The 26,690-nt window shown below is 38.6% G+C and overlaps 1 protein-coding gene across 2 annotated transcripts in view; it reads left to right on the forward strand.

The window, feature by feature from the left end:
* The window catches only part of LOC310721284 (serine/threonine-protein kinase MARK1-like), a 51,565-nt gene that overhangs the window by 6,432 nt on the left and 18,443 nt on the right, over nucleotides 1–26,690 (forward strand). For both annotated transcript variants that reach the window (XM_083532844.1, XM_083532845.1), the window contains exons 2-8: nucleotides 7,271–7,456; nucleotides 13,001–13,054; nucleotides 21,609–21,657; nucleotides 21,740–21,805; nucleotides 23,458–23,528; nucleotides 25,649–25,705; nucleotides 25,807–26,043. In XM_083532844.1, the coding sequence (XP_083388970.1) occupies nucleotides 7,271–7,456; nucleotides 13,001–13,054; nucleotides 21,609–21,657; nucleotides 21,740–21,805; nucleotides 23,458–23,528; nucleotides 25,649–25,705; nucleotides 25,807–26,043 (720 nt within the window). The remainder of the gene's footprint in view (nucleotides 1–7,270; nucleotides 7,457–13,000; nucleotides 13,055–21,608; nucleotides 21,658–21,739; nucleotides 21,806–23,457; nucleotides 23,529–25,648; nucleotides 25,706–25,806; nucleotides 26,044–26,690) is intronic.

Consider the following 26,690-nt stretch of genomic DNA (forward strand, 5'->3'; position numbering starts at 1 on the left):
AAACTAGTCTCGAAACTTTTTGATTCCACTTCATACAAAGATGTGTGATTGTAAAGTAAGATTGAAGCTAATTCAGTGTTAATTAGGACAACCAGCCAAATCCTACAAATTCTTTTGATGAGAACATTTAGATGGCACTCATACGGTTTAAATTCTTCTGTCTTCTGTCTTCTGATTTGAAGTTTGAAATTATCAGACTTTTTCTTAAACCTAGATGAAACCAAATCCTGGTGTTCAGCTCAGTGTTTTTGAGTGGTGGTAGTTCAGCGTTTTGGAGTGGTGGTAGATCAATGCTTTGAAGAGGTGGTAGTTCAGTGTTTTGCAGTGGTGGTAGCTCAGTGTTTTGGAGCGGTTATAGTTCATTGTTTTGGAGTGGTGGTAGTTTAGTGTTTTGGAGTGGTGGTAGCTCAGTGTTTTGGAGAGGTGGTAGCTCAGTTTTTTGTAGTAGTGGTAGCTCAGTTTTTCGTAGTGGTGGTTGTTCAGTGTTTTGGAGAGGTGGTGGTTCAGTGTTTTTTAGAGGTGGTAGTTCAGTGTTTTGTAGAGGTGGTAGTTCAGTGTTTTTTAGTGGCGGTAGATCACTGTTTTGGAGAGGTGGTAGCTCTGTTTTGGAGTGGTGGTAGTTTAGTGTTTTGGAAAGGTGGTAGCTCAGTGTTTTGAAGTGGTGGTAGCTCAGTGTTTTGGAGAGGTGGTAGCTCACTGCTTTGGCGAGGTGGTAGTTCTTTGTTTTGGAGAAGTGGTAGTTCAGTGTTTTGTAGAGTTGGTAACTCAGTGTTTTGGAGTGGTGGTAGCTCAATGTTTTGAAGAGGTGGTAGCTCTGTGTTTTTTAATGGTGGTAGCTCAGTATTTGAAAGAGGTGGTAGTTCAGTGTTTTGGAGTGGTGGTAGCTCAGTATTTGGAAGAGGTGGTAGTTCAGTGTTTTGGAGTGGTGGTAGCTCAGTATTTGAAAGAGGTGGTAGTTCAGTGTTTTGGAGTGGTGGTAGCTCAGTATTTGGAAGAGGTGGTATTTCAGTGTTTTAGGGTGGTGGTAGCTCTGTTTTGGAGAGTTGGTAACTGCGGGGATGTGATATCTCAGTGTTTAAGGATGTTCAGTGTTTAGTGTCCAAATCCCAGCCACTCCTGGGCCCCTGAGCAAGGTCCTTATCCCCATAGCTGCTCAGTTGTATGAAAGAGATAAGTTGCTCTGGATAAGGACAAGGGCCAAATGTGTAAATGTTTTGAATCTGATGTGAGCAGCTGCAGGAAGCCAGTGGAGGGAGCACCCTGTTGTCCAAAGTTGGCCATGATTCAGTAATGAGTCATGTACTGTTTTATTTTCTCTCATTCAGTAAAGTTTGATAAAGCTATACTGCTAACGCCATCTAATTTATAAATGCTGCTAATCAGTTTTTATAATTAGAAAAGGCACTTTGTTTATGTAATGAGTTTGTTCTTACCAGTAGCAACCAGTAACTCCACTAAAATGGTGTTACAACAGCAGGGAATTTACTGTTTCACTGCAGGAAAAACTATTTAGGCTAAACCCTGAGCTGTGAGTGAGAAGCAAAAATATGATGCTGCACCGCCTTTTTGACAGCATGAACTATTTTCATGATTTCAGCAGGAGAAAAACTTGAGCTATAAAAGGCACAAATGACGCAGAAAGCCATGTATGCGCAGTACATCCTGAATATCCAGATCAGTATGTCAGAAACAGAACATCTCTCCAACAATAGATGAATTCTACAACTATCTTTTACATCTTGTGGTTTTTAGCTGTTTAACTGGCACTCCTGTGGTTTTAGCAGATTGTTTTGGCTAGTCAGGGCTGCAGATCCACTCTCAAGGAATCTATTCTACTAGGAGACCATAGACGTTCATGAGTCATCCTACCAGAAGTCCTGCTGGCTCTAAGGAACAGCAGCAGAACTCGGCGGCTCTGGGCACGCAGGTGATTACTTATTTGTTTAGCCCAAAAAATTATATTGCTGGCAAAAACGAATGCAACTCAGAAGGGGCAACTTAGCATGGTGTGAATGAGATCATGCCATCTGGTCACTTTTAGCTTTCATTCACTGCAAGTGATGGTCTTGGCTTATTAATAGATGCTTTATTTATTTTCTGCATTTCCAGGGCTTTAGACAGATGCAGCAGTTAAGGACTATTCAAGCGGAAGAAAACGTTCAGATGAACAAATATAAAGTAAAAAAAAAAAAAGAACATATTGCTTTTTCAGAGAAATAGGTCATGCTGTGATTTTCGCCATGCGAGCACATAACATTCTGATCAAAATGACATGAGAGGTGGAGCAGGACAGATGATCTTCGATTTCAATAAAAGTTTTCATCAATATTCGCTCACAACATGGCGTCCAGTTGGTCCATAAGAATCTGGAATCTGAAAATCCAATAAAACAATAACCACAAGCATAGAAAACGCATCCAGTCAGCGAGGTTAATATCTGAGGAGGGTTACGAGACTCAATAAGGCTAATAATAACTGCATTCTCACACTGAAAACAGGCAGTAGTTTAGCCAGTGATTTTCCCACAGGATGGTGGAAGAAAACACCAACATGGCCAATGTGGAAGCAAACTGAATAGCTGAGGAGCAGCTATAAAACAGGAAATGACTCCAGGAGCTCATGTAAATATAATCCTGCCATAGACACTTACTAAAGTGTGAGCATACATTTAAAACAAAAGTTGTTTCATTTAAAGCTTCTTGTACTTGGATTTACAATCAGAATGACAATAAAGTAGTAAAAAATGCTGGTGATACCTGATTAGGGTTGCAAAGGGGTGGGAAATTTTCTGGAATTATTCCATGGGAACTTCATCTGGAGAATTTAGGAAATAATTCAAGTTGGAAACGTACCAAGAATTTATGGGAATTTATGGGAATTAATTAGAAATTTGGGGAGATTTATATAAACTGCATCATATACAAACAGAAATATAAGCATTCTGTTTGGTAACAAACTGACAATTGTTAGTATAATTTTGTTGCACAATAGCTTACACACAGCACAAGGACATTTTGAACAAATGTATGTAATATTTATTTATTTAGGTGAATACTTGTTAGTATGGACAATTTTTGACATATTATGTGTGCAGGATACATGAAATAATGTGTGCTATGTTATGGAGGAAACCACAGTGCCAGTAGGAGGCGTGGCCTCAGTGGCCCAGCAATAAGTGTGCTATGTGCATGTGATTGATGAAGGTGCAGGTAGAAATTAAACTGAAATTGCATTAAATCTGGGTGTTTTAACCAAAATTATCCTGCAAGATTTTTTTTTTCAACTATATTTAAGTCCCTGTTATTGGCAAACCTGCACTTTTGCAAATTCACTGTTTGTTCCCAGTATTTCCAGTAAATTCTCATATATGTTCATTATATCTAATGGAATGATTAAAGTTTTAAGAACTCCAGGAATTTCGCAACCTGATGTAGCTGTAATTAGTGATGACACTTGTGGTATAACAGAAAAGAATGAAACACTTCAGGTTTTGGCATTACAAAAAAAAAAAAACAATCATTTCGAAATGCTAATATAATGGTAACTTTGCTTTTCCTCATTTTAAAGTTTTCAGTCTAATTTTACCCTAAAACATGCACCTGCACCAATCAATAATAAGACAGATATGTGTGTACAATAGAACAAAATCAGCCCGTATCAGCCCATATACCTAATCAGAGGCCAATCATCACCTGTGGAACTTCAGACAGCAATAAGAGACTGCCACAGAAGATGTCTATATTCAAGCAATATTAAGAAAAAAAAGCATCATTTTTGGTATCATTTGGAATCCTGGGGCTTGTGCTTACTCAATCCGTACCGGGAACATGATTTGTACTGCACATTTACTTATTATGAATAGCAGCAGAAATCGATTGATGAAACTCACTTTATTGATGGTGTTTTCCTCTGAGGGACAGTGTACTGTTTCCTCTACAATAAAACTCCAATGCAAGATGAACATTATAATAATGACTCGATTACAAAATAATCCTGACTGGTACCACCTTCTCTCAGGGTAAGAGGTAAGTACACTTCAAGGCTTTTCTCTGTTTTGGCACCGAGGTGGTGGAATGAACTTCGCCTAGATGTCCTTCAAGCGATGGGTAAAGACCCACCTCTTCCTGAAACACTAGCACTTTTCATGGTTTTCTTTCGTTGTGGGCTGATGGTATTTCATGTTTGTAATCTAGGGAACCACTGTTGATTTATTCATTGATAGCACGTCACTCTGGATAAGGGCGTCTGCCAAATGCTATAAATGTAAATGTAAACAAAGAGGTTTATCACATTACCTGCCATGCAAATTTATATAGCTGACTACCAGATTTGCTGTTACCGCCACTCTTCTGGAAACATACAATGCTAGATTTTAAAATGTGTTTAAAATGTTCCAACGACGTCCTATACAAGTGGAAAAGCCAGGTGTCCCAATACTTTTGTCCATATAGTGTATATTGTGAATAAATATTATGCATCTAGTATAACAGGAATATCATGGAAGACTCTTCTTTATCTTGATGTAGGTTAAACTGCTTTTCAAATCGACAGTTATTCATCGAAAGCGCCGTATGGAATCCGAAAAGTATTAAAAAAAAATTTCTTTTAAATACAGTAATAATGTCTTCAATTTATTATATCAAACAAATTTCTTCATTATCACACCGTGTTTCGTTACATTGTAACAGGAGTATGATGGATTCCATGTAACCTGAGTCAGATTTTGTTCTCAAGGCTAAAGACAGACCGTACCAGCTGCCTGGGCATTCCTGTTAGCAACAGAGCATCTTATTCGGCTTCATGTTCCATGAGCAGTTTTCCATAAATCCCAGGGGTTTGCTTCAATGAGGATCCGTATATTTGTGTAAAACTATGTAAAATAAAGCTTCAACCGTATCAGGTCCAACGTTTTATAGCAAGTAATTAACGTATTCAAAATTCAATGTAACTATTGCAGCTAATCACAAACATCTCAGTTTTACCATATAACTACTGTATATTGTATTGTAGCTATAAGTATGTGGCTATTACACCTGACCAATCCATGTCAGTGGAAATTAATATAGTTATATAGAATATAATATAGAATATATAGAGAAAATAGAGCTGCACCATTCCTGTAATGACTTTCACTCTTCTGAAAAGGCTTTGTGCTAAATTTTGGAGCATGGCTATGTGGGATTTGTGGTAATTTATTCATTAGTGAGATCAGGCACTGATGTTAGGTAAGGAGTTCAGTCTGTGTTTCAGTTCATCCCACAGTTGTTTAGGAGGTGAAGTCAGATCTCTGTATAGGACGAGTTTTTGTACTTTAAAATTATACTAAATTCAATATTGCAGCAACAGATTGAGGAATTAGAACATATAGGTAGCTATATAGTGTGTATCATGGGTGGTGTTAGATTAGATTAGATTAGATTAGATTAGATTAGATTAGATTAGATTAGATTTAATTGTCATTGTGCAAGGTACATGTACAGAGCCAATGAAATGCATGTAACCAGAAGTGCATAAGTGGCCAATTTACAATAAATAGCATTAATAGATAGATAGATAAACAGGGTATGAGGTGTATAATATATGGTATATATAGTAATATACAAATTACAATATACTGTGCAAAGATAATGTATAGATGCATATCAATATACTAAAAGGACATGAAATGTATATGATAATATTATAGTGTATATCATGGGTGGTATGTTTTGCTACAAACAATTAATGAAACATGGAAGGTCCTGACTTTACAGAAAATTTATCAGGGATGGGAACGGTGCATTGTCACCACACTGAAATGATTTACTAATACCAGCACAAATGCTTTATTCTTCCTATAATTGATTATAATTTGTGAATGTATTAAAGAATTGAAGGGGCACATGCATCGGAAAACTGTCTGATTCTCATCATGGACGTCAGAATTCCATGAATTATATATGCATCTAATGCAATTTTTATAGTTTATACTTAATGTTGTGGGATGTCCACAAAGAAAGTACCCATTATCAAGCGCTATAAAAAAAAAGTTATTCCCATATCATCAAGTGTATAAGGCAATGTGCAGCTTGTTACTGAGAAAACCGCAAACCAAAAAAACTTCCCCTCGAAAAAAATCATGTAGATCTGCATCATTACTTTTGATTGTTACAAAGCACTGACACTGGAGACTCCTTCTATGAAAGCTTAATAGAAATTCCTACGTAAATCATTATTGTTAGGTTTATCCAATGCGGAGTGTCAGATATGTTGCATAAATTGTTGTAATAGAAATAAAAATTTAAAACTTTGAAAAAGATTAAGTATTACCCAGTGATTTGCAGCTGGAAATAGTGTCTGAACAAACTACCTCGGACCAATCAGAATGGAGAACAGGACAGTAACAAGGTAGTTATTCTACCCTCTGATAAAGTGTTGGCTGACTTCTGCACACGGATTTTATCTTGGTTGGTGTACGTTTTCATCAGTGGTGCCGATGAGCCAAGGTTTGGGTCGAGTCCATGTTTTAAAATAAAAAATAACAACTTGGTACTCTGATAAAAAGATCAGTCTTAAAGTAAGCCTGAGAAAGTCTGTGTCTTTACGTCTGTCTATTTGCTTCATTTGCTCCCAGATTTCTTGCCAGGTTTCTCTCCATGCAGTGTTTTAAATTTGTGTGAGCCAGAGCTCGAGCTCTCAGGCAGCCTTTATTAGAGATTATTGGAGCCAGAGAGCACTTAGTAGCTTCCACTGCAGTGCACAAGCTCTCAGATTCAGCTTACACACCGTCTCGCTGTGCTGCAGTCTAACTCACTTGTGCTGTTGTATCAAATAGCAGCGCATAGTAGGATGGACACAATGATTGTGAAGAGAGAGTCTTTTTGGATTGGAAATTTGAATGTATTCCTTATTTTTTGTATAATTCATATAATTCTTTCTTTTTTTAATTCTTTCGATTTTAGATGTAAAGCTCATGTGCTACTGTATGAAAATTTGTTTGTTATTTTAATCAATTGAAAAACCTCAACAGACGTACAATGTCCACCTCCTGGATTGTCATTGTGGAATCGAAAATCTGTGCAACCCTGTGCAAAATTCTTTGCCCTACAATAACCTGCATATCCGATTCAAAAAGACATTCAGCAAAAGCAATATTATCAATTTCTAGAAATGTTTCAACAGTTACTTTCACCCACATTGAGACGCTTGCACATCTCAAGCATTATCATTATGTTATTAAAATGCTAAAGAGACTAACCAAACTGCTTTATTTTATTGTTTTTTTCTCCAGCACACATCCCTGGATGGCTTTTCTACCAAACTGCCAAACCGCCAGAACCTGCCTCGCTGCAGGAACTCGCTGAGCTCCAACTTGGACGAGCAGCCGCACATCGGCAACTACCGCCTACTCAAGACCATCGGCAAAGGGAACTTCGCCAAGGTCAAACTGGCGCGGCATGTGCTCACCGGACGGGAGGTGAGTGTCACAGAACAGCTGTGCTTTCGAGTTATAATTCTGGTCAGGTTTAACAATTAGTTTGGTTGTCAAATCACCATAAATGTCAAAATAGCTGTATAGTGGAATAACTTATATTTCTTTTTTCTGTGGGAGACTCCTGGTCCACTAGCGTCCACACTTTATCACAAGTAGCGTCAATACTCACGCAGCATTTACATTTAACATTGTTGCAATTAGTCATTTAGTCATCTAGAGCAAGGCCCTATACCCTCTTTACACTAGGGGTGTTGTATAATGGCTGACACTGACCCCAGCTACATGACAAGCTGCGATATACAAAGCCAATAATTTTACTGTGCGTAATATTTATGTGACAGGAAAATCTTTTATTCTTTTGTTTACTGATGGTAAAATTGAGCTCCTTTACCCTGAGGAAATGCAGGGAAACATTAGCCAAGGCTAAATAACGGAAGCTTCGTTCCTTACTGTTTGTGATCAGTAGTCGCAATGGAGTAACAGCTGCTTTAAGCTGTTAATGTTAAAAAAAAAGAGTAAATCATTACTCAGGAATGTAGTGCTGGAAAATGTAGTGGAAAAAACCTACTTAACCAAAGTCTTGAACTTCCCCCCATCATCCGCATCAGCATGCACTAGCGTGAATTTACCCAACTGTTCGTGATGTTTATCTCTTTATGACCTCTCACAGGCCCCCTAGGAAATAAAGCGTGTTTTCAGGAGCAAACACTGCAGGTCCTCTTTAGCATACTTAGCTTTGTCACTTCGTAGAGAATAAGCAGAGCCTAAAGCGATACCAGCTTCCTTGTTTGTTCCTGCCAGAGACGCAAAATTCCCAAAGTAGAGACACAGGAAGTCATATTTTAAACCTGAAAGTCCACAGAGAGGAGATTGCGTTTGATTAATGAGGGGGTTTTTTCTAAAGTGGAGTTCTTGTTCACTTTTCCGTAGAAGTATCAACAACCCACACACAAACAGCATGTGTGTCTAGAATAGAATAGCCATTATTTGTCACATATGCAATACAGCACAGTGAAATTTTGTTCTTTATATATCCCAGCTTGCTCAGAAGCTGGAGTCAGCTATGATACGGCACCCCTGGAGCACATAGGGTTAAGGGCCTTGCTCAAGGGCCCAAGAATGGCAGCTTGGCAATACCGTGGCTTGAACCCCTGACCTTCCGATCAGTAACCCAGTGCCCTAACCGCTGAGCTACCACTACCAGCTACTCCTGTCCTCTACATCTGCTTTTTTCAAACAAAGTACCTGCATGTCTTCCCTCACCACATCCATAAACCTCCTCCTTGGTGTTCCTTATTTCCTCCTTCCTGGTGGCTCCATCCTCAGTGTTCTTCTACCGATATACGCCATGTCCCTCCTCTGCACATGTCCAAACCATCTCAATTAGGCTTTCCTCACTTTGTCCCCAAAACGTCCTACATGTGCTGTCCATCTAATAAACTCATTTCTAATCCTGTCCATCATCATCACTCCCAACTAAAACCTCAACATCTTCAGCTCTGCTACCTCCAGCTCCACCTCCTGTCTTTTAGTCAAGTGTAAGTCCTTTCTGATGTCTTAAATCAAGCATCTACCTACCTGAAAAAGCTGACATCCGCTGCAATACCACACACAATCAAGAGAGTGGATGGATGTAATGTTTGTTCAAAGATCACAGCTTGAGCATTTCAACCTGAGAAAACATTTATTTTAAGTGCCTTAAGCTCACAAGATGTAAACCTCAGCTAAAATGTGGGTGTAATTTTTACATTCAAGATCAGTTTGCAGATAAAGAAACGGACCAGAAAAGGAAACTCACTTTTTCTTGTTAGGATGCATGGTATCAGAGACGTACAAGGGTATGTTGTATATGTGAAGGCTGCCCTGTGATTACAACTGGTTGGGTCTTGCAGCAGAGCAGTGATGGACAGATTTCCAAATCCATACTAAAATGGTTTGATAAGATGCTTGAGTTTACATGATCGAAGCGGGTACTGTTTGTGCAAGATAAACGAAGAACGGCGTCTTTAAGACCTTCAAGACTCTAATCTTCCACTGCGTCCCAACTCAGAGTGATCTCAGGAGACAAAAGCAAACAAACATCAACTATTTCCACCAGAACAAACCTCTGTGGAAGCTATTTCACACCAGGAGAGTTTACCAAACCAAACCAAGGGTCAATGAATTGCATTAAAAATCGCAGTGCTGTAACTCGGTTGGAACGCCGGTATCCAGGTTTGACTACATCTTGTATGTATTAGCACAAGCTTCAAGCAGTAAACTATTTGGGTGAAGCAATACCCTGTTTTTTTTTTTTAAGACACTTTCTTATCTTGAGCATGATCACGATTACCCAGCTTTGTTACAACGGCTTTTGCAGGTATCCAATGAACGTCAATTAACAGGGAGCTCCTGCTCGTAAAAGAAAATACCATAATTACGTGTGTAGTGACTGAAACCTAAACGGAGGAATACCCGATTTTTTTTAAACCTCCATTAAAAAGCCTAGACTGAATATTATGTATTGTGCAGGTCTCCAATTGCTTCTGTCTGCATTCCCCAATCATATTCAGGCATTATAGATTAACATTGTGGCATTATATTAGAGGAGGGAGGTTATGTCACATTTCTGGGTGCCAATAACTGTGGAGCCGACTGTAAGACAGTCAGGGGAGGAAGAAGACACTTAGGTATCCTCGTTTAGGTCTAGGGGGGTGGTTTTTATCAACGAGAGTGGTTGTGATCAGAAGCCCAGTGTGAACTTTACTGTAACAAGCTCAGTTCTTTTTAAACCGTGGAGAGGATGCATGTGGCGTCTGTTCACCTATAAACCCGAGAGGATCTGAAAATAGAAGCCACCTGCGCACAGTGTGCCTCTCTCTCTCTCTCTCTCTCTCTCTCTCTCTATCTCACTATCTCTCTCTCTCTCTCTCTCTCTCTCTCTCTCTCTCTCTCTCTCTCTCTCTCTCTCTCTCTCTCTCTCTCTCTCTCTCTCTCTCTCTTCACTTTGTCTTTCACAATCTCTCTCACACCCTTGTAGACAGAGTTGCCATTAAACAACTCAGACTAACCTGGCATCATATCCCAATCTATATATTAGGCAAACATTCAGAATGGGCAGTTAAGATAGTAATTGACAATAATAGAGGCGCATCGCTGAGTGAATATTGTCTGCAGAAAAGCTTATGAGTGTCTGAAATACGGTTTCTATACCGTTTGATTGTATTCCTATTTAAAAGCATTCATTGAGTTCTGTTGAGTGGATGATCTCTGATTTTTATTGATGAGATATAAATATCAAATGCCTAGACAGTCCCAATAAAATGTTGGAACAACAGAAACTGTTGAATTTCAGCTTTCATTTTCTGACATTTACATATGTGTTTGGTACCTTTGTGGCAGTAGACTTTTTAATGAAATGGGCTTTTTGCACAGGGATATTGTCATGCTGGAACAGGTTTGGGTCTCCTAGTTCAAGTGAAGGGATAATCCACATCCTATTCTATTGTGTGCCTCCAGCATTGAAGAACCATATATGGCTGAAAAAGTCAGGTGTCCCAATAACGTTGTCCATATAGCATCATTCATAGAATATGAGACATATATGAACTTTCTTTCGACTTCTCCCATTAGGGGTCGCCACAGCGGATCATCCGTATTCATGAGCCGCATGTTTGATTTGGCACATGTTTTTACGCTGGATGCCCTTCCTAACGCAACCCTCCCCATTTATCCGGGCTTGGGACCGGCACTAAGATTGCATACCCTAATGGCTGGGGTTGGTTCCCTGAGACATATATATATATATATATATATATATATATATATATATATATATATATATATATATACAGTGGGTACGGAAAGTATTCAGACCCCCTTAAATTTTTCACTCTTTGTTATATTGCAGCTATTTGCTAAAATCATTTAGGTTCATTCTTCTTCCTCATGAATGTACACATAGCGCCCCATATTGACAGAAAAACACAGAATTGTTGACATTGTTGCAGATTTATTAAAAAAGAAAAACTGAAATATCACATTGTCCTAAGTATTCAGACCCTTTGCTCAGTATTTAGTAGAAGCCCCCTTTTGATCTAATACAGCCAGGAGTCTTTTTGGGAAAGATGCAACAAGTCTTTCACACCTGGAATTGGGGATCCTCTGCCATTCCTTCTTGCAGGTCCTCTCCAGTTCTGTCAGGTTGGATGGTAAACGTTGGTGGACAGCCATTTTTAGGTCTCTCCAGAGATGCTCAATTGGGTTTAAGTCAGGGCTCTGGCTGGGCCATTCAAGAACAGTCACGGAGTTTTTGTGAAGCCACTCCTTCGTTATTTTAGCTGTGTGCTTAGGGTCATTGTCTTGTTGGAAGATAAACCTTCGGCCCAGTCTGAGGTCCAGAGCACTCTGGAGAAAGTTTTTGTCCAGGATATCCCTGTACTTAGCCGCATTCATCTTTCCCTCGATTGCAACCAGTCGTCCTGTCCCTGCAGCTGAAAAACACCCCCACAGCATGATGCTGCCACCACCATGCTTCACTGTTGGGACTGTATTGGACAGGTGATGTGCAGTGCCTGGTTTTCTCCACACATACTGCTTAGAATTAAGGCCAAAAAGTTCTATTTTGGTCTCATCAGACCAGAGAATCTTATTTCTCACCATCTTGGAGTCCTTCAGGTGTTTTTTAGCAAACTCCATGCGTGCTTTCATGTGTCTTACACTGAGGAGAGGCTTCTGTCGGGCCACTCTGCCATAAAGCCCCGACTGGTGGAGGGCTGCAGTGATGGTTGACTTTCTACAACTTTCTCCCATCTCCTCACTGCATCTCTGGAGCTCACCCACAGTGATCTTTGGGTTCTTCTTTACCTCTCTCACCAAGGCTCTTCTCCCCCGATAGCTCAGTTTGGCCGGACGGCCAGCTCTAGGAAGGGTTCTGGTTGCCCAAACGTCTTCCATTTGAGGATTATGGAGGCCACTGTGCTCTTAGGAACCTTAAGTGCAGCAGAAATCTTTTTGTAACCTTGGCCAGATCTGTGCCTTGCCACAATTCTGTCTCTGAGCTCTTCAGGCAGTTCCTTTGATCTCATGATTCTCATTTGCTCTGACATGCATTGTGATCTGGAAGGTCTTATATAGACAGGTGTGTGGCTTTCCTAATCAAGTCCAATCAGTATAATCAAACACAGCTGGACTCAAATGAAGGTGTAGAACCATCTCAAGGATGATCAGAAGAAATGGAAAGCACCTGAGTTAAATATTTGGGTGTCACAGCAAAGGGTCTGAATACTTAGGACCATGTGATATTTCAGTTTTTCTTTTTTAATAAATCTGCAACAATGTCAACAATTCTGTGTTTTTCTGTCAGTATGGGGAGCTGTGTGTACATTCATGAGAGAGAAGAATAAACTTAAATGATTTTAGCAAATGGCTGCAATATAACAAAGAGTGAAAAATTTAAGGGGGTCTGAATACTTTCTGTACCCACTGTATATATATATAGTATGTAAAAGGGCTTTTCTTAACTGCGATGTAATTTTCTCTCCACAGGTGGCTGTCAAAATAATCGACAAAACCCAGCTGAACCCCACAAGTCTGCAGAAGGTAAGGTGTCTTAAAACATTTAAACCGAAAATAGCGCTCGTTTTATTCATTAGAAAGTATAAAATACTATTAGAATAAAATGCACAATAGCAAGACAGTTACATTCTTTGAATAACTGGAATTATCAAAAGCACCCCTGTCGGATGCATGATCACTTTCTCCATGTCGAGCACATAAAAAGTCAGAAATCTTGTGTCTGTTGTGATCTGATTTTGAGGGACCGGTTAGCTTCATCAATGAACGGATTGATAATGGTGCATCTGGAAGGATCCTAATATCAGTCTTCCTCACATTACTGTCATTTTCGTTTCACATTTGCCTATTTACATATTGATGAAGTGATGGATGAAGAAAAATAGGGCTTTTACACACATACACAGCATACTGGTATCACATCTCTCCAGCACTGACCTCTGCTGAAATCCATAACTAGAATTTCTATACACCTCAAAGTACCAACAAACTACAGGGATGAGTATATGATTGTTTCCTCATCTTCTTCACGACACCTGGCCATAAGTATGGTATGTGCTTTTTTGAGCATCGCATTTAATGCCAATTTGCTGTTAAAATTCCCTTCACTCTTCCTGGAAGATGTTCCACTAGATTGTGCTTGTGGAGATTGGTGTTCATTCAGCCGCAAGGGTGTTAGTAAAGTCAGGTACTGATGTAGGTGAGGTGAGGAGGCCTGGGGTGCAGTCAGCTTTCCAATTCATCCCAAAGGTGTTCAATAGGGTTAAAGTCAGAGCTCTACAGCTGGAGATCTTCCACTCCAAACTATGCAAACCATATTGAAGTTTTCTTTGTGCACAGGGGCATTGTGATGCTGGAACAGGTTTTGTTCTCCCAGTTCAAGTGAAGGGCAAATTTTATGCTACTACATCCAAAGACACAGCTACAATTGTGTACCTTCAGCTTTACGATAATCATTTGGGAAATAGCCACATATGGCTGGGAAAGTCAGGCGTCCCAATAATTTTTGTCCATGTAGTGTATGTTTGTTAATCACCAGATTATCATTCCAGATTGCTCTAATTTACCCAATTTCATTTCAATGTGGTTTTACTTCAAAATGATACTGTTAAGAATAGCAGAGGTACCCTTCCAGGTACTATTTTTGCTAATTATAAGAAATAATAGAAAACTAGAATGTAGAAAAATCAGCTGCAGGGATTTTTTATGTTTGTTCTCTATTATGTCAAAATCTCAGAATTTGATGAACTGTTTGCCTTTTATAACTTAAACCACTTGCAATGTGAGATCACCTAAGTTCCCTAATAAAGCATATAATGAAGTGTTGTAATGAAAGAGAGATGGGAAAAAGCTTATATATCAGGCACTCAGGTTTATTGGGACACCTGATTTTTCTATCCATCTGTGGTTCTTCCAAAAAAAATTTAAGTTGGAAGCACATGATTGGGTAGAATGTCCTAAGAAGCATGAAATTTCGCTTTAGCCCAAACCTGTTCCAGCATGACAATGACCCTATGCACAAAGCCAGCTCTATGAAGATATGCATTACATGGATTGAAGATCTTGAGTGGCCTGCTGTAGAGCTCTGACCTCAACCCTATTGATCACCTTCGGGAAAAAAAACGCATCGCAGGCATTTGCCACGGGTGCTAATGTGGAAACGCAGTTACCTTACAATTATTTTGCCACACTTTCCTATTCAGTTCCCCTCCCCCTTATTGATCACCTAATACAAGTCATCAGTATCTCTTCATGTATCATCTGCGTTATGACAGGAAACTGCTTGTCATAGAATCTCAAAACAATTACCACAGCACATGAAAACACACACTGATATTTTGCTAACCAGTGTAGTCATTTGTGTGGCTGTTAATCACACATATTTGCATTGCTGTCTTTTTTATATGGGTTAACAGAATGCATTAGGAATATCTTTCCTTCCCCCTTGATCTTATAATAATGACTATTTGGTGTGTAAGTCAGCTTGTAGGATTGCAGTGCACTGTGAACTGACTATTTTTTCAAAAAATATCTATAAAAAAAAAAAAAATCTTTTTTTTGGAATAAAAACATAAGCACTGCCAAGCAGCATCAGATGGTGGTTTCTTAACAGTATGGCTGGAACACAGTATTCTTTGACATTTTGTGGCATGATAGATTTGTGTGTTGTCCAAATCCTGATATAATATGATCCATCTCAAATCATAGCACACCGAAGAGCGTCCAAACCACCTGAGCCGTCTTATTGGCGACTTCTAATCTAACGTTTAAAGACACGAATCCAATGAAAGGAACGAGGCGAAGCTGAAAAGTCAAAGATGCAGCAGACAAAAGCGTAACATCGCACAAGACTCGGTAAACACGGCAAGTCAAGGCTCATCGTTCTCACTCCAGAATGCCACGGAGTCTGCATGTGAGTCATCTCTGGGATTTGAATACTGTTCTCTCGTTTTTCGAGGCCCACACTCGTTCGTCCGTATTCTACCGTTCTCTGACTCACGAAGGGTGACATGAGCTCACGATCATGTCTCTATAAGCATACTGACTTCCAGACTACTGAACACTCATCTGAGGCAAGGGATATTTTGGTGCAGGACTTGATTGGTTCTGCAGTGGAAAGGTGAGCACCAATCAAAGAGTACATACCAATCTTATGGTCAGGTGTCCGCAAACGTTTGTCAATGTAGTGTATATGCACCAGAGGCAACAATGATCTCTGATTTAATTCCTTCACAGCTTTAATATTTTGCTTTGCAATGCCTACACATTTTTAAAATGATGTCCAATAAATATATATATATAAAAAAATATACAAAATTATAATTATATACAGTATATATATTTATAATTATAATATATAACATATTTAAAAAAACATATATAAAAGGATAAAGTGAATCCACACCCCATAATTTTTTAATGATATACAGAAAATAGGAATCAGTTGCAGGAAGGAAACATGAACTGGGAGTGAAAGAAACGTCAGATTACACCTTCTGCGTTGGATTGGTCAAAGGAATTATTAAATCCAATCATTCGGATTTACCGTTTTTACCATGTCATGTGCAGGGTTTTGAAACAGTGTATTTTTACACTTTGTCAACTTATTCAGGAAGATTTTTACCATGTTAGCTAGTAAACAGCCATATTCATATTCACATACTCAATAATTATTCAGTTTTATTATATTAAATTAATGCTTTATGTAATGTTTCAAACGCAACAATTAACACAGTGTTCCTTTAATAAGAGTTCAGTGCCGGTGTAATTCTTCTCCTCCTAGTTACTGTAACCCTGTTGATCATACAGAATCTGCATCACATACAGCCGTGTCTCCTCTGCAGAATTCTCCTCTGAAGGCTTCTTCTCTGCAGCCACTTATGCCTTGATAGCTAAAATGGAGACATCCAGACGGTAATGCATCGCTCCCTCTCCCATCTGCCCTTGACTCCCTTATTGATTTTCTATAACTTAAACCCCAGCAGTTTCCCGTGTGCTACATTAAGATTCCTGCATCTCCTTACCAGCTCAATAAACAAAACGTGCTAGCATAATACACAATGCTACAAAAAGCCATAACGTATTCCTGCCTTTGCTTGAGTTAGTCCACTTTAGCATTCCAAAAATGATCCCTAAGCATAGAGATCTAGCAAAAGCTCAGCTTTTCTAAAGGTTGCTGAATCATGACTCATGGAGTTAGTAAGAAGTAGGGAAGGTTAAATGGAGGTAGGGAAGCTGTTGAGCTTTGCACTTTTATACAGGGCATAAAGAATCACATTCACTTTCGGTGAGATTAGAGATGAGTGTATATTTGACCCATATTTGAAATATATATGTATTCAGGAGGAGTCTCTTTTCTATATCTACTTTTTACTTTTTTGCAATTTCAGTATTTTAGATTTATTCATATGTGTGTGTGTGTGTGTGTGTGTGTGTGTGTGTGTGTGTGTGTGTGTGTGTGTGTGTGTGTGTGTTTATACAGTTATTTGAAACCATGGGCCTACCATCTGTCCCTTCTGGGCACCATGAATAGCACCTGGCATTAGATCCTTTACCGCTGCACACTAGAAACCTGTGTCAATCCACCATCTGGAAAAAGCTTTCATTATCTAAAACATCTCTCAAATGAATTTGAAAAGCTATTAAGTTGCAAGCTAATCGCAGCGGACTCGATGCTGCAGGCTAAGATCGAGTGAATTTTTTGCGACCCTGTAACAACAGCTTGTGTTGAGAAGATTCAGATGGGGTTCATTGTTCACGTTACATCTAACCAGGGTTGCCAAGTTTTAGCTAATTTTTACACCTCGAAAACCACAAACAAACTTAAAAACTAGCCCCTAAAATTCCGAAAATTTTTCCTTCTTTTTCTCAGGCACTGTATGGAAAACGAGTTTACGGGGCTACGAACGAATTTCTGATTATTTCAGGTTCGCCGCACTACGAATTAGACATTTTGCAATAGAAATAGTTGCGTACATCGTATATACCTTGTCTACACTTCTGCTTTGCTCTTTTTTTGCAGAAATCTATCAGACTATATGAATAAAGTTCCCTCATTTTCATACTTATACATCTATATGTCTAATTTACTAAATTATTGTAACCTATAGTGGAAGAAACTATTGTCTACTATTGATTTTGTGTTTACGTTTTCATTCCCCCCTGGTTTACACAAGTCAGGCCCAGGCTGCCAATTTGCTCTCCTCAAATCCTTAGCTGGTTCTTTAATCCGTCGAGTAGAAAATGATAAAAATCCTATCATAAGAAATCTCGGTAGTCAGACAGTACCGGAATAAAAACAATACTAAGAGAATGATAAAATGTGTGTATTTTATACATATCTATTCGTAAAATAAATAAATAAAGAGGTAGGGACAATTATAAGCATTATAAAGGTATCCATCCAGTAATAGTACCATGAATAAATGGTGTTAAAGAATATTTAGTTAAAGTTATTTCTATGTAGAACTTTGGTCACCCTGTATAGCATAGTTACATGTCCCTGCTAGCATACTATCTGCTGTGTGATGTACTGTAGGTGTGATCTACAATGAGACTGATGACCGCTGCTCGAGCATTCGATTCGGCCCCAGAGGAAAATGTTTCATTCGGTTGTGTTTTCTCAGCTCTGTCTGAGACACCCTGATGTTTGCAAGAATATCCTTCCAAAAATACTTTCCTGTCTCCCACATAGCCGTGCATCGCCATAATCCTTCCCCTTCTCAGGCCTTGCCTTTCACATGACATATATAAAAGATTTTTTACATAATAAAACAGTATCCAGTAAGTAATTGTGAACAATTGTTTGTACCTATATGGCAACCTAATATTTTGGACAATGAGTATATTGGGTTCCATTTGAAAGTTGTGCCAAGCAATGTCAATATTTACATGGGAACTTTTCTCATATTCAGAGTTAAACACAGAGTACAATTGTGTGCCTCCAACTTTGTGGCAACAGTCGAAGGAAAGAAAAACACGTGGCTGGAAAATCTATAAAGTGTACATCCATTTTTTTGTATATATACAGGAAGTCTCGCACTTACGATGGAGATGCCTTCCGATAACCCATAAATTAATAAATTATGGTCGTAAGATATCATTATAAGACAAACCATTGTAATTTAGAGGCAATCTGTGTGTTTACAGACATTTTTTATTTTTATTTTGCTAAAACATGGAACTGGGCAGGACATGAGAGCTAAGTCCTATATTTTGTGTCATTCTTCTTCTTCTTCTTTCGTCTTCTCCCATTAGGGGTCGCCACAGCGGATCAACCGTCTCCATACCCCCCTGTCCTCTACATCTGCATCTTCCACCCGAACCACCTGCATGTCTTCCCTCACAACATCCATAAACCTCCTCTTTGGTCTTCCTCTTTTCCTCCTTCCTGGTGGCTCCATCCTCAGCATTCTCCTACCGATATACCCCATGTCCCTCCTCTGCACATGTCCAAACCATCTCAATCTCGCCTCCCTCGCTTTGTCTCCAAAACGTCCTACATGCTCTGTCCCTGCAATAAACTCGTTTCTAATCCTGTCCATCATGGTCACTCCCAACGAAAACCTCAACATCTTCAGCTCTGCTACCTCCAGCTCCACCTACTGTCTTTTACTCAATGCCACTGTCTCTAAACCATACAACATCTCAGGTCTCACCACAGTCCTATAAACTTTCCCTTTCACTCTCAAAGATACTCTTCTATCACAAATCACTCCTGTCACTCTTCTCCACCCACTCCATCCTGCCTGCACTCTTTTCTTCACTTCTGAAGAAGTCATTCATCACCATGAAATCCTCAGAGCTATTTTTTGGAACCAAATTATTCTCAGTGAAGTTTACTTCAAGTGACATTTCATTTCATTATGATGATTTGGCGCTACTGGGCAACTTTATGTATGTCAGTGAAGTAGTGTGATATATATATATACAGTACTGTATACAGTATACAGTATGTACAGCAAATAAATAAAAAAGGCTATAGCAATGAGTATATTTATTAGTACACTAAGTATATACACATGAAATATTAGTGCAGATCTATATACATCATATATGTCTCAAGCTATCAATAGAACTACAAATATGTTCATATATATTCATATATATAGTGTGTGTGTGTGTGTGTGTGTCTCCATAGCATAATTGCATAATTGTTCTTAAATTATTAGAAAACAGTCATGTTATTTGTGAGCTGAACGTGTTGCAAGTGTAGACATGATGGTTTTTTTGGAATTGCGTTGTATGTATATTTAGATTGTGTCTTTCTAGAGGCAGAACACACAAGAAATAATACACTGTCATATCTATAGACATTTTCCTCAGACCATTCTTACGACAAGATTTCAACTCTTCCGTGGACAGGGATTTGTTTACGCGTCTTGGTTGAGGACTTCTGGACTACATTGTGTACATAAGAATATGTGTGTGTGTGTGTGTGTGTGTGTGTGTGTGTGTGTGTGTGTGTGTGTGTGTGTGTGTGTGTGTATGTTTGGTAGCAGTAGTGTAGTGTAAGGTACACTGTTTAGTGTGTTCTAATTTGATTTCAGGTTTGTGATCTCCATAAAAGCTGCTTTGCTTTTAACTTTGGCCTCTTTCCAAACCTCGCTTATTTTGGCCCAAAAGCTGTCAGCAGTTTGTCGCCTCTCTGTACAGTTGCCCAAACACTCAAAACACATCCTTCTGAGAGACCTGAGATTTTCTATGAGAGTTCTGTTATTGTTGATTTTAAAAGTTTAGCATGTTGCTTTTTTTTTTTTTTTTTTTTTTTTTTTTTTTGCAGTATTTCATGAATTCAAGGAACTGCATAAGAGAAAAACAGTACAGTTCTTGCAGTTTGTAACATTTAAATTCAGCATATAGGTGCAAAATTTCAGTCATAGAACTGAATAAATGCAGTACTGATTATATTTACATTAAATCACATTAATGTGATTAATGTAATGGCATTTGGCAGACACCCTTTATCCAGAGCGACTTACAACGGAGCATTTGAGAGTCAAGGGCCTTGCTCAAGGGCCCAGTAGTGGCAGCTTTGTGGTGCTGGGCTTTGAACTTGAACTTGTGAAGTCCAATGTTTTAACCACTAAGCTACTACCTCAGTGCATAATTTTTATTCAGTGCAAATTAATCAATCTTCTCCGCTTTGATATCTCAGGTCTGCACAGCAAACTCATATCTGTGTATTTGCTCTTACAATGTCTTGAGTTCCAAAATGCTTTTTCTTTCCTGTTTTAATCTACACTGGATAGCATACATAACCAGATGGTCTGTTTCTGTTGATTACGTTTTTTCAATGCACCTCAACAATGATAAAAATGTAATAAATGGACATTCGGTGCCACCCAGATGAGGATGGAATTTCTTTTGAGTCTGGTTCCTCTCAAGGTTTCTTCCTCATACATATCAGGAAGGATAAACTTATGAGGGTCAAACTTACAAGCACTAAACTTCTACATTCCTGCTGCAATGTTTAAAAGCTCTTTATAAATAAAACCATTAAATTGAACCTTTTTAAATGAGATCATTTGCGACTTTCATCTTTGATTTTGGATATGGGTTTTCATCAAGTTAAAAAGGGATAGACCGGGAGTGTGCGGCCCTCGTGATGCTGACCCGAGTTCGAGTTCTGGCCCTGACAGAACTGTAAAAGAGGGTCTCTAAAAAAATACACAAAGAAATGGGATACAGGTGATGCCAATAACACTATTAATAGACCTGCATACAGCATACAGGCCCTCTAGTGGCTAGAACATGTAAGGACATATAAAAGACAAAACATTTGATCTTATGGCATAGGAAAATTTATTATTATTATTATTTTTTTTTTTATGAGTCACGTCAATTTCGGACCTCATATATTAGGGAAAAATTCATTTAGATATTTGGTAAGATTTTGTTTGGAGAAAATTATACAGTAATCAAGGGGCTGAAATAGGTGAGAATGCCACAGTAGGAGGAAAAAAGACAAAGGAGGGGAAAAAAGACGAATGAATTATTGTGTTATAAGCTAAGAGACATAAAAATGGAACGAATATTAAATGACAGTAGAAATATTTCTATTTTTGTTTCTCTCCAACAGCTTTTTAGGGAGGTCCGAATAATGAAGATTGTGAATCATCCAAACATAGGTATATATATTTATTTGTGTTATATATGACCACATTATTAAAGCGTATAGTCCATATTCATGTATATTCTTTCCATTTTCAGTGAAGTTGTTTGAAGTAATTGAGACTGAGAAGACACTTTATTTAATAATGGAATACGCCAGTGGAGGTGAGTTTTTTATTTCATACGGTGTATGTTGCATCAGTATTGCATTGCAGAAACTCTGATATGTTCGACGCATGCATTCGTATGATTGGTATGATTCATTTACCATACCAGCTACTTGTGGTAGCTACCAACACATGTTTGCAGGACATTGTATGAAGTCATGTAGGTACAAATCGAGGAGTTCAGCTTTGGTTCAAAGGAAAAAAAATTTATTTTAATGACTGTTAGAAACTGATGAGATTTGCATGCAAGGGTCTCTAGAGTTTATAGGAAACGGTGTAAAAAAAAGAACAAAAAATTGAACGAAAGTCTAATTTCATGCCGAACAAATTGCTTAAACTTCGGGAAACAAATGCGAGTGGTGCTTGAGGCTTTGTTTTTTTTGTTGTAAAGTGTAAAAATTGGTTCTCTATCGTGTGCCGAGGAATTTTGATACGTCACAAATCTATGTTTGGCGTCATTTTGTGAGGGGGGCGGGGTCATTGATGTCACGTGACGTCACTACCTTAACCAGCGATCGACCCCTTCTGCTGTGACTAGTGTTTTGACATGCCACACGTCTATGTAGGCTCGAGTCCATTGATTTCAAATGTCTATAACCACTGTCTCTGTCTCTTTTCAAACATTTGTTCCATTGTGATTGGTGCAAATGAGCTATGACCTTTCATACAAAAAAATACTTTCTAATCCAGATGTTCCAGAAGACGGTTTAAAGTTCAAAACACTAACTCCAACAGGAAAACCCATTCATGTTTGTATGGAACTGGTTTGCTCAGTCGGTTGCAGATGTGGACATGTATTTTGCTGACATTTACCATGTATACTATAGGGACAAAAGTTTTGGGACACCTGACTTTCTCAGCCATATGTGGTTCTTCCTCAAACTGTTACCACAAAGTTGGAGACGTACAATTGTGCAGGACGTCTTTGGATTCGGCAGCATTCAATTTTCCCTTCACTTGAGACCCAAACATGTTCCATCATGACAATATCACTGTAAACAAAGCAAACACCATGACGATTTGGTTTACATGGATTGGAGAGGAAGATCTTGAGTAGTCTCCTTAAGAGCTCTGACCTCGACCATATTAAACATCTTTAGGATGAATCGGAATGCTGACTGCACCCCAGGTCTCATCACCCCACATCAGTATCTGACTTTACTAACACCCTTGTTCTGGTAGAGCATCTTCCCAGAAGAGTGGAGGTTCTTATAAAAAGCAAATGGGGACTAAATGTGGCATTGGATGTTTAAAAACCCTTAAAGGTCTTATGCTCAGGTGTCCACAAACTTTTGTCTATAGAGCGTCTTGAGCATGTTTTGTAAAACAATTTAATGCAGCAAAGATAACCATTACCTTCGACAAGCCAAAAATAGTTTTCGAAAAATTGTTTGTTGATTATCTTGCGGCGACTTTGAAATTTGAGTGGACTGGAAATTGGGACAGGGCTCATGAGGGCGAGCCAATAAAAGCCTGACTTTTTGTTGACTTTCAACTGGGGTTTTTTTGTTAGTTTTTTTTGCATTTAGCTCATATTAAGTCGAATCTGAGTAGTTGCATGTCCCATAATGTGATTTTTTTAAAATCTGGATTATTTGTGAGCTGGTTTACACTAAACATTACAGCCCTCTGACAGCTTTTTCGTTACAGGTGAGGTGTTTGATTATTTGGTGGCTCACGGACGGATGAAAGAGAAGGAAGCCAGGGCGAAGTTTCGTCAGGTAAACTACTGCTTCTATTTCGCATTAACCCTGATCAATACAATGAGCCCATTCCCTTCATTTATTCTTATTATTAATGAACACTAATAAGGGAATATAACTAAATAGATATTGTGTTTATGACAGCTTTGTAGAGCATGAATCAGAGGAAGCATGAGTCACCAGCGATGATTTGTATTTTTTTTTGGCTTGACTCGCATCAATACTAATGGTGTATCAGAGGAGTGTGGGTTAAGTGTGTCTGTGTGTGTTTGTCTGTGTGTGTGTGTGTGAGTGTGTGAACCAAAAGCCTCCTTCAATCTCATGCAGTACACCTGCAGCTTTGGTGCAGACCAGTAACTGATCTGACCTTTTCAAAGCAATTCACCCTACTTTAGGTTTTGCATACTAATAAACCGATGCCTTTCCTCCATCCAGCCCGTGACACTGCACCGGAATTGCCATTGAATGATAAGAAATTTAGAGTTTGGGGTGGTAACATTTAGAGTCTATCAATATTATCTAAGAGTTTGTTCTGTGGTTGTTAATGAAATTGCTTCACTGCAGAGAGACAGTATTTCCGTGCTTTGCACATGACGCACATTCACCAACACACACACAAAAAAAGGCTTTACCTCCTCTATGTACACTATTAACAGGGTTTCTGCAGAGTCTTAAAAAGTAAAAAAAAGTACAGTTTAAAAATGTACATATTTTTGTACAGGTCTTCATTTTCAATGTATAATAACGTCCCCGTAACGCTACCTCTAACGCTCATTAAATGCTCCTGCAGCACTTTAAAATGTTATTTTGTTTGTTTGTTTCCTTGGTGTGCTTCTTTCTTATATATTATGATTCGCTGTATCACGAACACAAATGAGACCAACATGCAACAGCAGTCAGCTTTCTGTTACTCGCATGAATCTCTCTTGGATTCTACCACAGACATAAAACGGATTTCATTTCATCATTAATGAACCCTCCCACCAAAGTCCTACCCACCGGCTAGCTTTCCTCTATTATGACAATATAATTATAAATACAATATAATAATTATAATCTATACAATTAACCAGCCAACTAGTCATTCTGTGTCACGGTGCTGCGTACCACATCTGCTCTCTTTCACATACATGAGCTCACATAAGAAACAATTGAATTGACAGGATTGACAGGAGAGCGAGTCTATCACCATTCATACCCACAGAGCCTGACCAGTCATGCTCCCTTGGCCATAGCCCCAGGAATGACAGCCTGTATAAATCCATACAACAACTCATTGTATATTATATGGACAAAAGTTTGTATATAATAGATTCATATGTGCTTTTAAATATCCCATATTTATTATCTATTTCCTGTTATAATTAATTTCACTCTCCTTTAAATCTCTGATAGTAAAGTCAGGAAATGATGTAAGGAAAGTTGAGGAGGTCTGGGGTACATCATGTGTTCTAATTCATCCCTAAAGCATTTAATAGGGTGGAGGTCAGAGCTCTATTGCAGGCCACTCAAGAGCTTTCATGGCAACCCATGTAAAGCATATTTTTATGGAGCTGGCTTTGTGTACAGGAGCATCATCATCATTTGGGTCTCTTAGTGAACGGAAAATCATCAAAGACATTCCTCCAACTAGATATGGCTGGAAAAGTCCCAATACTTTTGTCCAATCAGTTAAATCATTATGTAAGGAATATTTTCATTTAATTCAGAATGAATATTTGAATGTGCACACTACAAGTTATGTTATATGTTGTATGTTATAATAACAGTAAACAAATATACACTTGTGAGCTCTATTAAAGTAATGGATCAATGTCCATAGCTGCTGTTATAGGAAATTAATCACAGATCCAGAACTCAAGAATTCAAAAAGACTGGTATAAAATGGGAATAAATACCGGATGAGAATTTTAGCCTGAAAAGAGTAAAATGCAAGTCGTAAATTTGCCGACGTTTTTTTATTACATATTTGTTGTGGTTAAGGTTAAACAGTTCTGAAAAATGGTGCGTGTAAACAGACGATATCCTCACCAAAAATGATGATACTGGGTCATTAAAGCATGTTTTCTTTTCTTTTTTTCCCCCCCAAATCTACAGCATAATATCTATAACACATGCATGTTACTGGTGTGTTTCAGATTGTATCTGCAGTGCAGTACTGCCATCAGAAAAGAATAGTACATAGAGATCTCAAGGTAAGTTGTGAGAATTGCAACGCAAACTACGTGAAACGGAAGCCTAGGCGTCCGAAAGCTTCGAATTCTTAACCATCACCTCTTCGTTTTTAAATCACAAGGCTGAAAACTTATTGCTGGATGCCGACATGAATATCAAGATCGCCGACTTTGGCTTCAGCAACGAGTTCACTGTGGGAAACAAGCTGGACACGTTCTGCGGCAGCCCTCCCTACGCCGCGCCTGAACTCTTCCAGGGAAAAAAATATGACGGGCCCGAAGTCGACGTCTGGAGTCTTGGGGTCATCCTGTATACGCTTGTCAGCGGATCACTACCTTTCGACGGTCAAAATCTCAAGGTTATTATTTTACTATAGCTATATCAGTGAATGTGAGATATATTACACAGTAATAATAATTATTTCTAGAGTTAGATGTATGAATAGAATATTGTATTTGCATGCATCATCATTTTTTATAATGAAGCGATGGTCTACACCATATACACATCTCAATATGGACATACATTACTTACACTACATGCAAACGTTTGTGGATTCATATGGGGTTTTTTGAACATCACATTCCACATGAAGTCCCCATTTGCTGTTATAATAACAGTTGGTTCCACTAGATTTTGGAGTGTGCTTGTGGGGATTTGCGCTCATTCGGCTACAAGGATGTTAGTAAAGTCAGGTACTGATGCAGGTGATGTAGGTGAGGAGGCCTGGGGTGCAGTCAGCTTTCACATACATTCAAAAGATGTTCAATAGAGTTGAGGTCAGAGCTCTACAGAAGGACACTCAAGATCTTCCACTCCAACCCATGTAAACCATATCTGCATGGAGCTGGCTTTGCACTCACTGCTTTTGCCATACAGTCTGTATATACATATAAAGTTTCCATTACATTTGAAAAAAACTTGTCATGCTCCAAAATACATTGTATATATTTATTTCTTTTTAACCTGAATCTAAATGTACAATGAAATTACACATTGCAATAA

The sequence above is a fragment of the Silurus aristotelis genome, assembly GCF_946808225.1.
Source record: "Silurus aristotelis genome assembly, chromosome: 27".
NCBI classification, from domain to species: Eukaryota; Metazoa; Chordata; class Actinopteri; order Siluriformes; family Siluridae; genus Silurus; species Silurus aristotelis.